The sequence below is a fragment of the Crinia signifera genome, chromosome 5, assembly GCF_055691185.1.
Source record: "Crinia signifera chromosome 5, ASM5569118v1, whole genome shotgun sequence".
Taxonomy (NCBI): Eukaryota; Metazoa; Chordata; class Amphibia; order Anura; family Myobatrachidae; genus Crinia; species Crinia signifera.
In genome coordinates, this window is record NC_139221.1 from 34,821,640 (window position 1) to 34,834,839 (window position 13,200).

Consider the following 13,200-nt stretch of genomic DNA (forward strand, 5'->3'; position numbering starts at 1 on the left):
AGCACATACAGTATGCTGAGTCTGTGCAGCCAGTCGCTGGGACACATGACACAGACAGTATGCTGAGTCCGTGCAGCCAGTCGCTGGGACACATAACACATACAGTATGTTGAGTCAGTCAGTCACTGCGACACACAACACATACAGTATGCTGAGTCTGTGCAGCCAGTCACTGGGACACGCAACACATACAGTATGCTGAGTCAGTCAGTCACTGCGACACACAACACATACAGTATGCTGAGTCAGCCAGTCACTGGGACATACAACACATACAGTATGCTGAGTCAGCCAGTCACTGGGACATACAACACATACAGTATGCTGAGTCAGCCAGTTACTGGGACACACAACACATACAGTATGCTGAGTCAGCCAGTCACTGGGACACACAACACATACAGTATGCTGAGTCAGCCAGTCACTGGGACATACAACACATACAGTATGCTGAGTCCATGCAGCCAGTCACTGGGACACACAACACATACAGTATGCTGAGTCTGTGCAGCCAGTCACTGGGACACACAACACATAAAGTATGCTGAGTCAGCCAGTCACTGGGACATACAAAACATACAGTGTGCTGAGTCCATGCAGCCAGTCACTGGGACACACAACACTTACAGTATACTGAGTCCGTGCAGCCAGTCGTTGGGACACACAACACTTACAGTATACTGAGTCTATACAGCCAGTCGTTGGGACACACAACACTTACAGTATACTGAGTCCGTGCAGCCAGTCGTTGGGACACACAACACTTACAGTATACTAAGTCTATATAGCCAGTCGTTGGGACACATACTGTAATACATATGCTGCCTGGGACATATAACGCTTACAGTATGCAGCTAATGGAAAAATAACCAATGGGAGCAGCAGATGCTGCAGCACTTCCTGCCCCAGTGGCTGGGCCTCATCTCATTGTACAGCTGCCATTTATCTATATATTGCTAAGTGATAAATTGCAGCTTAGCATTTCTATACTTCTAAGTCTCCCCCACAAGGTCTGCTAAGTAGGGCTCAGACTCTCTTCATTATAGCATTATATAATTTGTTGAAGATCTGGCATTTACTTGAACCAGATTGAACAATATGTTCGGTGTACCCATGGAAGATATTTAGGGAAGCAGGTTGTCTGTGTTTCCCCAGGTAATGTTGTACTCTGCACTTACAGTGGTGAGCACCTGGCTCAGTGGGACAGCCCCATGCGGGTGAAGCTCTCCCCATGGAAGCCCCACCTGAAGACATTACTGATTGAGCTGCTCCCGTGGGCTCTCCTGATCAACCAGTCCAGATGGGACCTTTGGCTGTTCGAGGGTGAGAACATAGTTCTTCAGATTCCTGCTGGGAAAACCATCATTCCTCCTAACTTCCAGGTAATGTAAGACATGTACAAACAGTTTGTTTATAAAGGATCACTGTAGGCAGCACCTGTGTAGGTAGCCACAGCACGTGTCCTCTCCGGAGACAGAGTAACACCCAATGGGGCACAGAGCAAGATACTGCCCCTGCTGGTCAGTTATACAGCACCCACACACTATTCCCAGTTCTGGATCTCTCAGGGAAACAGCGGGATGTAGAATTAATAAGAAACTCATAAGCATGAGACCTAGAAATCTGATGCTTTTACTGTGTAGTATGACAACAAAGCAGACCCGTAATGACTCATGGAATCCTACTGATGCTGCAAAGCAATTACCGACATAAAAAGCATAGGAATTGTATAGTAGCTGCTCACTGGTTGTTAATATGCAGATTAGTTATCTTTGTCTGTCCAATAACTATCCTGTGCTACAGGTAGTGGGCGGGATTCTCTAATAACCCCGGCTGCACATCGCCGGCATTCGCATTGTTAATAATCGCATATGCAGTAACATATGCGATTATTAATGCAAAGGCGATGGCCAGCGATGTGCAGCGGGTACCCCCTTCCTCCCTGAACCCTTACCTGGTTGTGAGGGCTCCGCTTCCTCCCGGTGCAGGGAGGAGGAGGTGACTAGTCCGGGCAGCACAGCAGGAGGCTGGGACGCAAAGGGAAGCCCATAGGCTTCCATGGGGTTACGTCATCTAGAACTGGCGTAACCCCCCCCCCCCCGCAGCGAAGACCCGGCGGGGGGGGCTTTGCTGCAACTGAAAATGCGGTAAAAAAAAAAAAAACAGGGAAAACATGGTCTGAACTGCATTTTTTGTTTGGAGCATCTCGCCCATGTCACATCGAAGTGCGCGCACATTACCAGCCGGGCAGCGTAACATGCAGGCTGTCCATGTTCTAAGACTCATCGGCTGCGTGTGACATCTCGCAGCCACCTCCGTCCGAGCGGTTCAGGGGCCAGGTGCACTAATCTTCAAAAGTGATAAAATGGAGAGTGATAAACAGCCAGCCAATCAGCTCCTACCTGCCATGTCACAGACTCTGTTTGAAAAATGTCAGGCAGGAGCTGATTTTCTGGATGTTTATCACTGTCCATTTGATCACTTTTAAAGCTTAATGCATTTGGCCCCAGATGTGCCAGCTTTGTTTGGATCGCTCACAATACGCAGCGTCCCGCCACCACAGCACCGCGTCGCAGCTGCGGACAGCACCGAAAACTGCAATCTCCTGTGACCCCAGCTTAAGGGCTCGCCATTGCACAGAAATGCGAAAATCGTGGCCCAGTCTGTATCGGGACCATAATACATTCCATTCCTGAGTAGTGTACTGTACATTCAGGAAATACTGTTTGCGGGTAGCCCCCACAAACGTCTGCTTTTGGGGTTTGTGCTGCAAATATTATCTGATAAATAGTCCCCAAAGTGACATACAGTAAACAGGTGACATACAGTACTGTAATAGAGCAATACTCTCTTGCACAAACAGGAAGTCTACATGTATGCAAGTGTGCACGTGTGTGTGTGTGTAGATTTGCGATAATGGGAGTAGTTTCTGAACACTATAGTTAACGATCAACAAAGAATTTTTAGTACTTTTCGCTGCCAAAGCTTTGTCCACAATTGTCTAACAGTGGAGAGCGTGGGAGAGCGTGCCATTTCTGAGTATATATAAGGTAGTGTTACGAGACAAAGATATGATCTGTTTTTGTTTATTGTAAATTGAAGCCCTAGAACACTGTAACATTGTGTACCTCTGTGACATGATGCGTCAGATAATCCAGTCCTCCTCTCCTAATTCCACTAACCACAATCCAAATGTGTTCATTTTATAGCCCTCGTAAGCGGCGAACGCATACCACAAACTGCATAAACACACCACAATTTTCATCAAATGCAAACCAGGCAGATTAGACTGCTGATCAAAGGGAATTAATACCATGAGCGATACTGGACATGTGACTGTAATGGGGGCAAGGCTGGCCGGCACTGTGCGCTGTGCACTGCTCTGGGGTCTGTGTGTCTTTACTGTACGGTTCTTATTATACGTGACTTCCATAGGGCCCAGCGGGAGGTTCCCTCTCACTGATCTCCTGATTATAATCAGTTACAATGCTCAGATGATGCACTTGTCTTTGTTGTGTAAAACGGAGGAAATTACCTCTGGAAATGACGTCCTAGGTTGCAATTACAATCTTCATTATCTCAGCAGCCTTGTGGGCCATACGTTGCAGTTAGATTAGATCAATGTGAGCCACTGTTGTTTACATGCTGAAACCATACTAAGGTAAATGGGTAAAAGGATGAGGTCACTTGCTGACCCCATTACAGGTGTTCACAGATGTCCATAGGCAGTGTGTAAGTGACCATTTTTAAAGGGATTTTCTAGCTTTGCTGCCATTTAAACACCGCTAAAGGTGCCTACACATGGGGCGATGGTGCGGTGACTGTACTGAGCAATCTGTTAGTGTTTGGTGAGAATATTGTCACTGCCCGGCAATATTACTAGATGTGTCTAGCATGCTGGATATTAATCATCGGGCATTAGCAACATGCGGTGCCACGCAGTGCTATTGTTATGGCCCCTACGGATCCATACACAGGGTGCGAAGTAGGTGCATTTTTTAAGCGATCTAGTCTGATCATGATATGATTGTGGGCATGTACTGGAAAGTACAGATGGTGCCGCTCTCAATGTAGCTGCTCCTGGTGACACCAATTTCCACTGTGTGCCATCTGCCAGATGTGGGTGTGCGTGCACGAGAGGCTCACTCTCCCCTTTCTGACGGAGTCCTCCGCCGGCTCCCTGCTGCTCCCCTGTCAGACTCCACTGAAGAGGAGACGGGCAGGGAATCCACTCCCTGCCGACGGGATGTGCAACCGTCTCACAGGCTCGCGCATCCCCGTCAGGTGGAGCGCCTGACCACCAGCCTACACCAGCTCAAAGGATCTGGCAATTCCACAGGCTGGCTGAGATGCTCCATATGTACAGTACATACCCTGTAATATCTGCCGACTGGCCCAATATTGCAGCTTGTATTATATGGCTATTAACTAAACTTTATATAGTGCCAACTCTTACACAGCACATGACAGAGAATCCTATATCATATAAGGCTAATGCTAGTCCTCACCTCTATGGGGGGAAATCACATGTTTTGCGTGTCATTAACTAGATGGCGCCCGACAAACCAATTCAAGTGTTGCCCTGCTCACAGCCCCCGGCACTGGCATTACTGTTCCATCATTTTGACTGGTTCCAGTTGATAGATCTAGAGTTTCACCAAGGTCAAGAGGTCATAGTGCAGTTAATAAACAGATCAGACTTATGGTGTGTACACACAGTGAGATTTGGCGTGAGATTTTGACTATGTAGCCAAAATCACGTCGGGATCGCATAAAGATCGCACAGTTTTTTTTTTGTTTCAAAGTTCGCACTGAGAGCCGAATTGTGTAGCGATGGGCCTAGCTGAGATAATAACTCACAGTAGGCACAATATTTTGAAACGAAACCAAGAACAAATCGGTAGCCATATTGTACACGGTACCAGCTGCGTGGTTATATTAATGCCATATATACTGTAGCTGTAGCCATGCTCACCCTTGTTGCGATGTGTACACATGGGCTTATGCATTGTGGTATGTTGGAGTGTGCTGCAAACACTTGACCCAGCGATCCCCCCATAGACTTTAATGATGTGCGCATATGTACGCAAAACACGCATCCCAGTTGGGGGCACATTAGATGCTAAATCCATGCCCCGACAAAATATATGTGTGGCCCACAAATGCAAGGTTTGAATCTCATTTAATATATCAATTAATGTCATCCTGTGTGGCTCCGAGGCAATTTACACAAAGGGAAGTGAAGACAAGGTTCTACACATCCGTGAGGGAAATATCATCCTTGGGAGGTTATGTTTTTTGCAGGCGGCTTGGAGCAGAGTTTTCAGTATCCAGTATTCAAAAAACGTACGGCGCCCGTTTTACTCTGCTGTTTCCTTTTGCAAAGACCTGTTTCGTATATCTGTCATGTTGCTGTTTTTCGTCTCATTTTGATAATATGCAGCTGAATGTGTATTTTGTTACGGTTCATGGTGCAGTTTTTGCTCACTGCTGCTATCGTGGGCCAGGCTTGGCTACCAGTAGAAGCGATGTCGCATTTTGCTTCACTGACAAGACTTTGTGTGTGAAGACATAAACCAGTCACACACATACACAAATGCGCGCAAAAGAAAAGCTTGCGCAGTTTCTCGCAGCCGCGATCGCTGGCTCCTTGGCAGACTTTCAAACACAGGTTCTCATGAAACACAACAAACTATATAATAATGTTATAAACAGCGAATAGATAGACTACCAATTTGGAACCCAGCAAACGCATACATTGTAAATGGAGAGGCTTTATAATGATTTACAATCAAACTGGCTTTGTGGTGTAAATTGTCGACTTAATGCTTGCATTGACTTTCCAACCCTTTCAACCTTAGCTATGTCGACCTATTTCACCCAATGCATGTTGACCTAAATAGGATGTACCCAAAGAGCCATACCTGTTATTTACATAGCACTTTCTTCCCAGTAGGACACAAAGGGGGCTATCCTATTAGCAGTGGTCATTTCCTGTTGCTAATAGGCTTGCGGCAGGCTGTCCTATTAGCTACGATACCAGCATCCTGATCCCCCAATGGCGACACTTGTTGGGGATTATGCTTTGCGTGTCTCAGGTACCTGAAGCATAATCCCCGATAAGCAGCCCGCGGATCCGCGATAACACATGGGTCCGGGAACTTGTCCAGCAGCCAGTGAAGGGGGGTCTGCATTTATTGTCATTGTATAGTGTTGATGAGAACGGTGTGGGTGTTTTTTTCAGGAAGCTTTCCAAATCGGGATCTACTGGGCCAATACAAACACTGTGCACAAGTCTGTTGCCGTCAGATTGGTTCATGACATGACCTCTCCAAAATGGAAGGATGGGGACAACGGCGAAGTAGTATCATTGGATGAAGACGGATTTGTGGATGCCAACATCAAACTAGGCGCCTTTCCCGGACATCAAAAGGTGGGTTATAAAAGTGCTGGCTTTTTATAGCGCGCCCACATTAATAGCCACATAGTCCGATTCTCTCCTGCAAGCGAAGAGCTCTCGTCCGGTCAGTCTCCCGTGTGGTTCTGATTCTCATAAGTAACGGAGAACCCATTAATAACCCAGTTATTTGTTCTTTAGGATGTTTATTCATTTTGGATACTTAATGACCAAATAGTTTAATTGAGATACATACGGATGATCTGCGATAGGAATGCCAGCTTTCAGAATAACGATACTGGCAACCTGGTGAAGGGAATCAGGGGTCGGGTAAATATACTTACCTTCCCCCTGCCCCCCCCCCCTAACCCTACCAGCAGTCTAACCCTTCCTCCAACACCCTCCCTCCCCCTCCTCGCTAGTGCCTAAGCCCTAATCCCTGTACCCTGCCACCTAAGCTTGTACCCTCCACCCCTAAACCAAACTCTATATTATAAATGCCTAACCCTACCTCCCCGCAGCCTAGCCCTAATCTTCCCTTCACACATCCTAACCACAGTTCCCCCCTTTTCAGCAGCCTTACTATAAACCACCCGCATACTTCCGTTCGGCATCCCAGCGGTCAGAAATACTGCCAGAAGACCAGTGCCGGTATCCCAACATTAAGGATGATGCAGACGCCAGTCTCATGGTGAAAGTCAGGCTGCCGGCATTGGTATTGTGAACGTCGGCATCTCCACCGCCAGCATATTTTTTAATTGTAGCCCAGTGGTTCCCAAACATTCTTGACCAGGGCGCCCAAATCTAATTCTCTCTGCACATTTTACATCTGCCCCCCTGCAGTGCACATGGTTTTGTCCGTCTAAGAAGGATTTTGTCAGAAAGAGTGAACTAGAATAAGGCCCTAGGCGACTAAGCCCAAAGTAGTTCATTATTGCTGTTTTGAGCTACTTTGAGCTCAAATTCCCCCAGTGTGTATGAGTGCACTGTGAGCTCCCGCATCATCACTGACCATCGCCCTGTATTACAGGGTGAGTGAACCACTTTCCATAGTCTTCTACTATGGAAAGTGGTTCACCCCCGTGAAAATCACTGGGCTGGGCGAAAATCGATTTCTCAGCCATCGATTTTCATTACGTCATTCGGCATACTGGCTGGGTAAAAATGCCCAGTAGTTATGCACCTTAAGTCAGGTGCAAATCTCTATTAATGTATTACTCCCAGTACATATTATATTGTTAGTCATTTGTGTACAGTATATGGTGGCTAATTAAACAGCATTGCAGTCACATTGATGTCATGAGGATGGCAAGACATTACAGCATACAGGGTTAACGTACAGTACATACCCATTTCTGTAGGGTTCCAGCTTCAGATAACTTTAATATATTGGTTTGTACATGCAATCTTGCAACTTTTAGTAAACTCGTTGCAATTTATTTCTTACTATCTGCTTTTATTTATTTTTTCTTCAAAGACATTTATTTTGGTTGGCTTTGAATGTGACACATTCCAGCTCTGCTCTGCAGTGGATACAGTAATTGAGCGTCGTAACCAAAGGCTATTCAAAAAAAAAAAAAAATTATAGAAGGGTTACAATGAAGAACACAGAGGGGACAAAGTGGTGTATTTGTTACTAGTTTCAGAGAGAACAAACTTATATATACCATAATTGTCTAACGTTGGAATACTCCATCACGTTTAATTACGGAGCATTGCAGAAGGTGACTTTGAGGATTTTTAAGAAGACAATGAGCATGATTTGTGGCCCCCACAAACTGTAATCCAGCCTGGCGGCACATGGTAATAGATGGGGACGTTGGACTTGGTGAAACATTTGAAGTCACTGGCCAGTTCTCCATAGAGAACATTAGGGTAAAGGGGTCCTTTGTTGCATAATGGAAAATCGCATTGAAAACTACATGTGATATCAAAGTGCGGCCTTCAAATGAAGTGTGTAAAAGTTTTTATACTGCCCAAAATCCAATGATCTTTAAACAACAATTATGAACCCCCAGGGCTAAGCCATTTACTACATTCACACCTCATTTCCAGCATTGTTCCCCTTCCTATATATTCTCAGCATTTTATGGTATTCCTCTCTATGCTGAGTTCTTCTGGCGCTATCCTGCAGCATTCCTGGGACATGGAGCAATGCTGGGAGTCAGTGGTGCGTGCCGTGCTAGCGTTCGCTTCTTTTCACAGGGCACAATATAGCGAGATACACCGCTCCCATTTATCCACTTTAGGACAAAAAGCAAATAAATCCTATAAAATAATCTTATGAATTAATATTGCATTTGACTTGGCAGGAAGGAAAGCCTAATTCGGTGGCCTCAGAACAATTTGGAATTTCTAGTCCAAATCTAATATAATCCTGTTATTTGCATTACACTCAACAAAAAATATGTGATGTAATACTGTATGATGTGCACAAGAAGGTAGTTCATTACATTAAAATACAGAGATGCATTCTGGGTATTTAAAAGACTAAGTTGAATGTTTGTCTAAATGTAAAAGTCTTGAACGACAACTTATATCTGATGAGCAAGGCGTACTTGTGCCACTTATCACTACCATATATAAGTATAAGCTAATAATATCTGTATATTTTATAATAGCTGTTGTAATCCTCCCTGTCTTCTAGCTTTGTCAGTTCAGCGTTTCATCCATGGTCCGCAGTGGAATCCAGATATTGCAAATTGAGGACAAGATAACTCTGTTCAACAATACTTCTCTCAAGATTTATTACAGCCCCCAGATGTCGGTGTCTCAGCCACAGTGTGAAGAAGAGGTGAGACACCCACTGTGCCGCACATTTTAAACAAAAACTTAAAAGTTGTCTTATTTGGCATATTGTGGCCCCAGGTGTCATTAGTGGGAGGTGGAAGGACAGGGATAGTTTTAGCCAATGGCACCGAAGTCTGCAGTTCTGTTCATATCTAACCACTGTTTTGTGTCACAATAAATGAATGCCATAGCAGAGCGCACAACCAGACTGGCACTATGGGGCACATGGGAATCCCGCAGTGGGCCCCACTGACTGAGTGCCCACCCCCCTCATCTAGGTACAGTACCAGGTCCCAAACTGGCAATTGAATTATACATTATACATATGATACATTACACTGCACAGAACAATGGTGTATTCTCTAGAGTGCATGGCTGCTATTACTCCGGTACATTGTCATGCATGGACTGTATGTATAAAGTGGCCCAGGTTAGTTAGTGGTTAGCTAAGCCTCAGAGTTGGCTGGCCACCCTTCTAAGAATGGGCGCCTACTAGTGTTTTTCCAGGGGGCACCGGAAAGATGCTGCCCCCTGGAACATCTTTGCTTCTTGACACACATCACAGAGCTAGCAGCTGGGGAGCACCACAGACAGCAGATAGCTGCTGTGTGTGTCCTGAAGATTTACCCTGAGACTTTCCATGTGGTGTGAAGCCTCTCCAGGCCCCTTACAAAGTAGAACATCGTGGTAAGGTACTGATATTGCGGCAGCACCGATTGCACGCCACTCGTTACAGACCTACATTGCATATATCATGGAAAGATATTACCAGGGGAGGCTCCAGAGGATGGGCTGCAGTACAGTTTAAAATTCAAATAGGGGAGGCACAGAAACTACCACCAACTGCCATTCCAAACTGACTCACTGGCTGTTAGTGTTGCTCCCCTATTTGAATTTTGGACTGTGTTGCAGCTCCACCACTGGAACCACCACTGGATATTACTTACCCTATCCGCACTTTTGCCTTCCAATATTCTAGTGGTACCCACACACTAGAATGATTTTTTTTGCCGATTTCCGATAAATCGGCCGGTATTTATCGTCCGATGTTTACCGATAATCAGTCAAAAATCGGCCGATTTCAGTCCAATGCGCGCTCCTGTGGATCTTTTGCTAAATCTTCTGATGCTGCATGAAAGATCTGAAGATTTAACAAAAGATATATAGGAACGCACACGGGATCTTAAGGAAGATCTTTGCTAAAGACGTGCGCTTGCCTGAAATCTTTTGTGCAGGACGGACAAAAGATTTCAAGGCTAATTTATGCACACATCTTAAGATCACAGATCTTTCTAGTGTGTGGGCACCTTTACTCTGTATTTAAAATAATAGTACTTGATGCATTAATGTGTGCTACTTGTATAATAGTGAGTGTAACACATTGAAAGCACTGTACAAACACATCACTAAGGCCTGGGTTAGTTTCCAGGTACATATGTGTGTGAATGAGCCCTCGGTGACAATGGGCCAGACTAGCCTTGAAAAGTGATACAAAGGAGAGTGATAAACGTCCAGCCAATCAGCTCATCGCTGTCATTTTTCAAACCCAGCCTGTAACATAGCAGTTAGCAGCTGATTGGCTGGTGGTTTTTCACTCTCCATTTTATCACTTTTCAAGCTTAGCACATCCGGCCCAATATGAGAATTTACATATTAATATTATTATTTAAGTATTTTGTCCTCATGATTTTTATGGCTATGATAAAAGGAAATGTTGTGTTTTCTTACTAATTTATACCATAGCTTGCCCTGGATACGGTCATTGGGTTACCACCAAGTAGGTCAACGGGTCATTAGGTCGACATGGGGAAAAGGTCGACATAGGTTTTTTTTACTGTTTTTTTGAGCCGACATGTGCCGGCAGGTGGTATTTCATGCCCTGCCATCCACATGGGCTTGGTAGGACAATAAAATAGTATGCCGAGCGTAGTGAGGCACCGTGCCCCAAGCATGGTGAGCGCAGCGTTACGTTTTACTGTTTATGTTGACTGTGTTGACATTCGGGTAGCAAAAAAAAACAAAAAAGTCAACTTTTCACTGTTGACCTTACCCATGTCGACCCAATAACCTTGTCGACCATACCATGTCGACCTAATGACACTGTTGACCTTACCCATGTCGACCCAATAACCTTGTCGACCATACCATGTCGACCTAATGACACTGTCGACCTAACCCATGTCGACCTAAAGTCATGTCAACTTAGTGGTGGTGATCTAATGCTTGGCAACCTACTTGCTGGAGACCTAATGATCCATACCCGCTGGCCTAGTGTCTGAGTGGCATTTTGTCCCTCCGCCGGGATAAAGCCGGCAGCTGCTCGGTGGGCGGTTAGGTGTTTTGAGTTGGTTTCTTCTGAATTGACATTGCTACAACTTGATGATTTGACGCCTCTCTACCTACCTGTATAACTGCCACTTGTAGCCATGGTGATTGGCACTACAGGTGTGATCGGCTTGGGGTCAGATTGCCCTCAGGACTATGGAGGAGTCAGCATTATGTCTTTGGTAAAGTAAAACCTAAGTGATTTTTGGGAATGAGATAGGTGACATTAGAGCGCACTTTGTAGTTGCCGAACCTGTGCCTGACCTATGCTGTATGTATGTATGCATGCAGTAGGTAATACCGTGGGTCATGGCAGGGCGACGGCTGCCCACAGGTCACGTTGGAACCAGACCAAGCTTATGTTCCGTTTCATATCTGCCGTTATCTGTCTGCCGTATGCTATTGCCACAAAGGTTTTTTGGGGAAAATCTTTTACTTTTCACCTGTTGTTAAGTCAAATATAACACAGCGAGACCTCTCCGTGAACTATGTTTAAAGCCCAAGGAAAAATGATATCTTTGTGCTCTGTGCTGGAAATCTGGCTGTACTTCAACAATCCCAATGTTTGGCTTCAAGTGTCCAACTCATAATAATAAGTCAAAGCTCAGAGGACTGAATCATCTGTTTCTTTTAATCAAGCTTATCTTTTTTTGTCCTTTCTCTCCCCTCCCTCTCTCCCGAAGTACGTGCCTGTACCAGACAGCACTGTGTTCAGCATCAGCCCAGTTGGGGAACATCCTTCCACCAAATCCAGCACAATTCCTTGCTGGGACCTGGTCTCGGACACCAGTCAGTCTGTGGGAGAAGCACCACCCCTCCAGAAATACATCCTGCTCAGCCTGTGCCACAATGCCGCGGCTGGTAATGCTGAGTGCTGGAGCTTGCCAGCCATCATCCGCCAGGAGCACCCTCGCCAGAGTGTGGCCGTTCCCGTAGGAGACTGCGGTGGACATGACTTGTGCACCAAGTACGACAGTATCAATATTCCTGTACATTTATTATTGAGGGATGTAGCATCAGGGCCGGTTCTCCAATTAGGCAGCTGTCTTGGGCCTCCATAATCCGGGGAGCTCCAGAGTCTGACTATCACAAAATTATAGATGACTCTGAGAGAGGCATCCTTGCAGAACTTAATGCAAATGGCAGGTGTTAGATTTCTAAAGGCCCCCATACACTAGTCCGATTTGTCCTAAAGTCAGATCAAATTGCCCTTGAGCTCCCCCTGGCAGCTCCCCGGGAGACTTACGAGTGGCGGGGCAGGTAATGGTGGGTGCCGGCCAGGTGGTAGCAGCAGGGCGGGAAGCGGCAGCTGCCCGACTCCCACCACTGCCTGGACCCAGCTGCTGCCCTCACCGCCGTTGCCTGGCACCTGCCACTGCCCGCCCAGTGGCACCCGATTTAGTATAGTAAATCGTGCAAGAAAAAGCCATTAGAGAACCGGTGACATCATAGATGAGCAGTAATTGTGTTTAATATTGTTTATTGTATGTCCCATTGTGTGACATCTACTGTCTTTTTAAAGGGCTCTAGTGATGACTTATCAGGAACATTTTGGAGTGACTTACTTAACCCTCACAGAAGACCCGAGCCCCCGGATGATCATCCGCAACAGATGTACGGTCGCATTGCTTCTGAAAGAAAATATTAAAGGTTTGTATTTCAGAATGGTAATGATACATATTTACACA

At 45.7% G+C, this 13,200-nt stretch overlaps 1 protein-coding gene across 4 annotated transcripts in view; it reads left to right on the top strand.

Moving 5' to 3' along the window:
• VPS13B (vacuolar protein sorting 13 homolog B) overlaps positions 1-13,200 on the top strand; it is a 790,826-nt gene that overhangs the window by 729,179 nt on the left and 48,447 nt on the right. For all 4 annotated transcript variants that reach the window (XM_083186988.1, XM_083186990.1, XM_083186987.1 and 1 more), the window contains exons 49-53: positions 1,181-1,382; positions 6,245-6,433; positions 9,045-9,191; positions 12,196-12,479; positions 13,035-13,162. In XM_083186988.1, the coding sequence (XP_083043114.1) occupies positions 1,181-1,382; positions 6,245-6,433; positions 9,045-9,191; positions 12,196-12,479; positions 13,035-13,162 (950 nt within the window). The remainder of the gene's footprint in view (positions 1-1,180; positions 1,383-6,244; positions 6,434-9,044; positions 9,192-12,195; positions 12,480-13,034; positions 13,163-13,200) is intronic.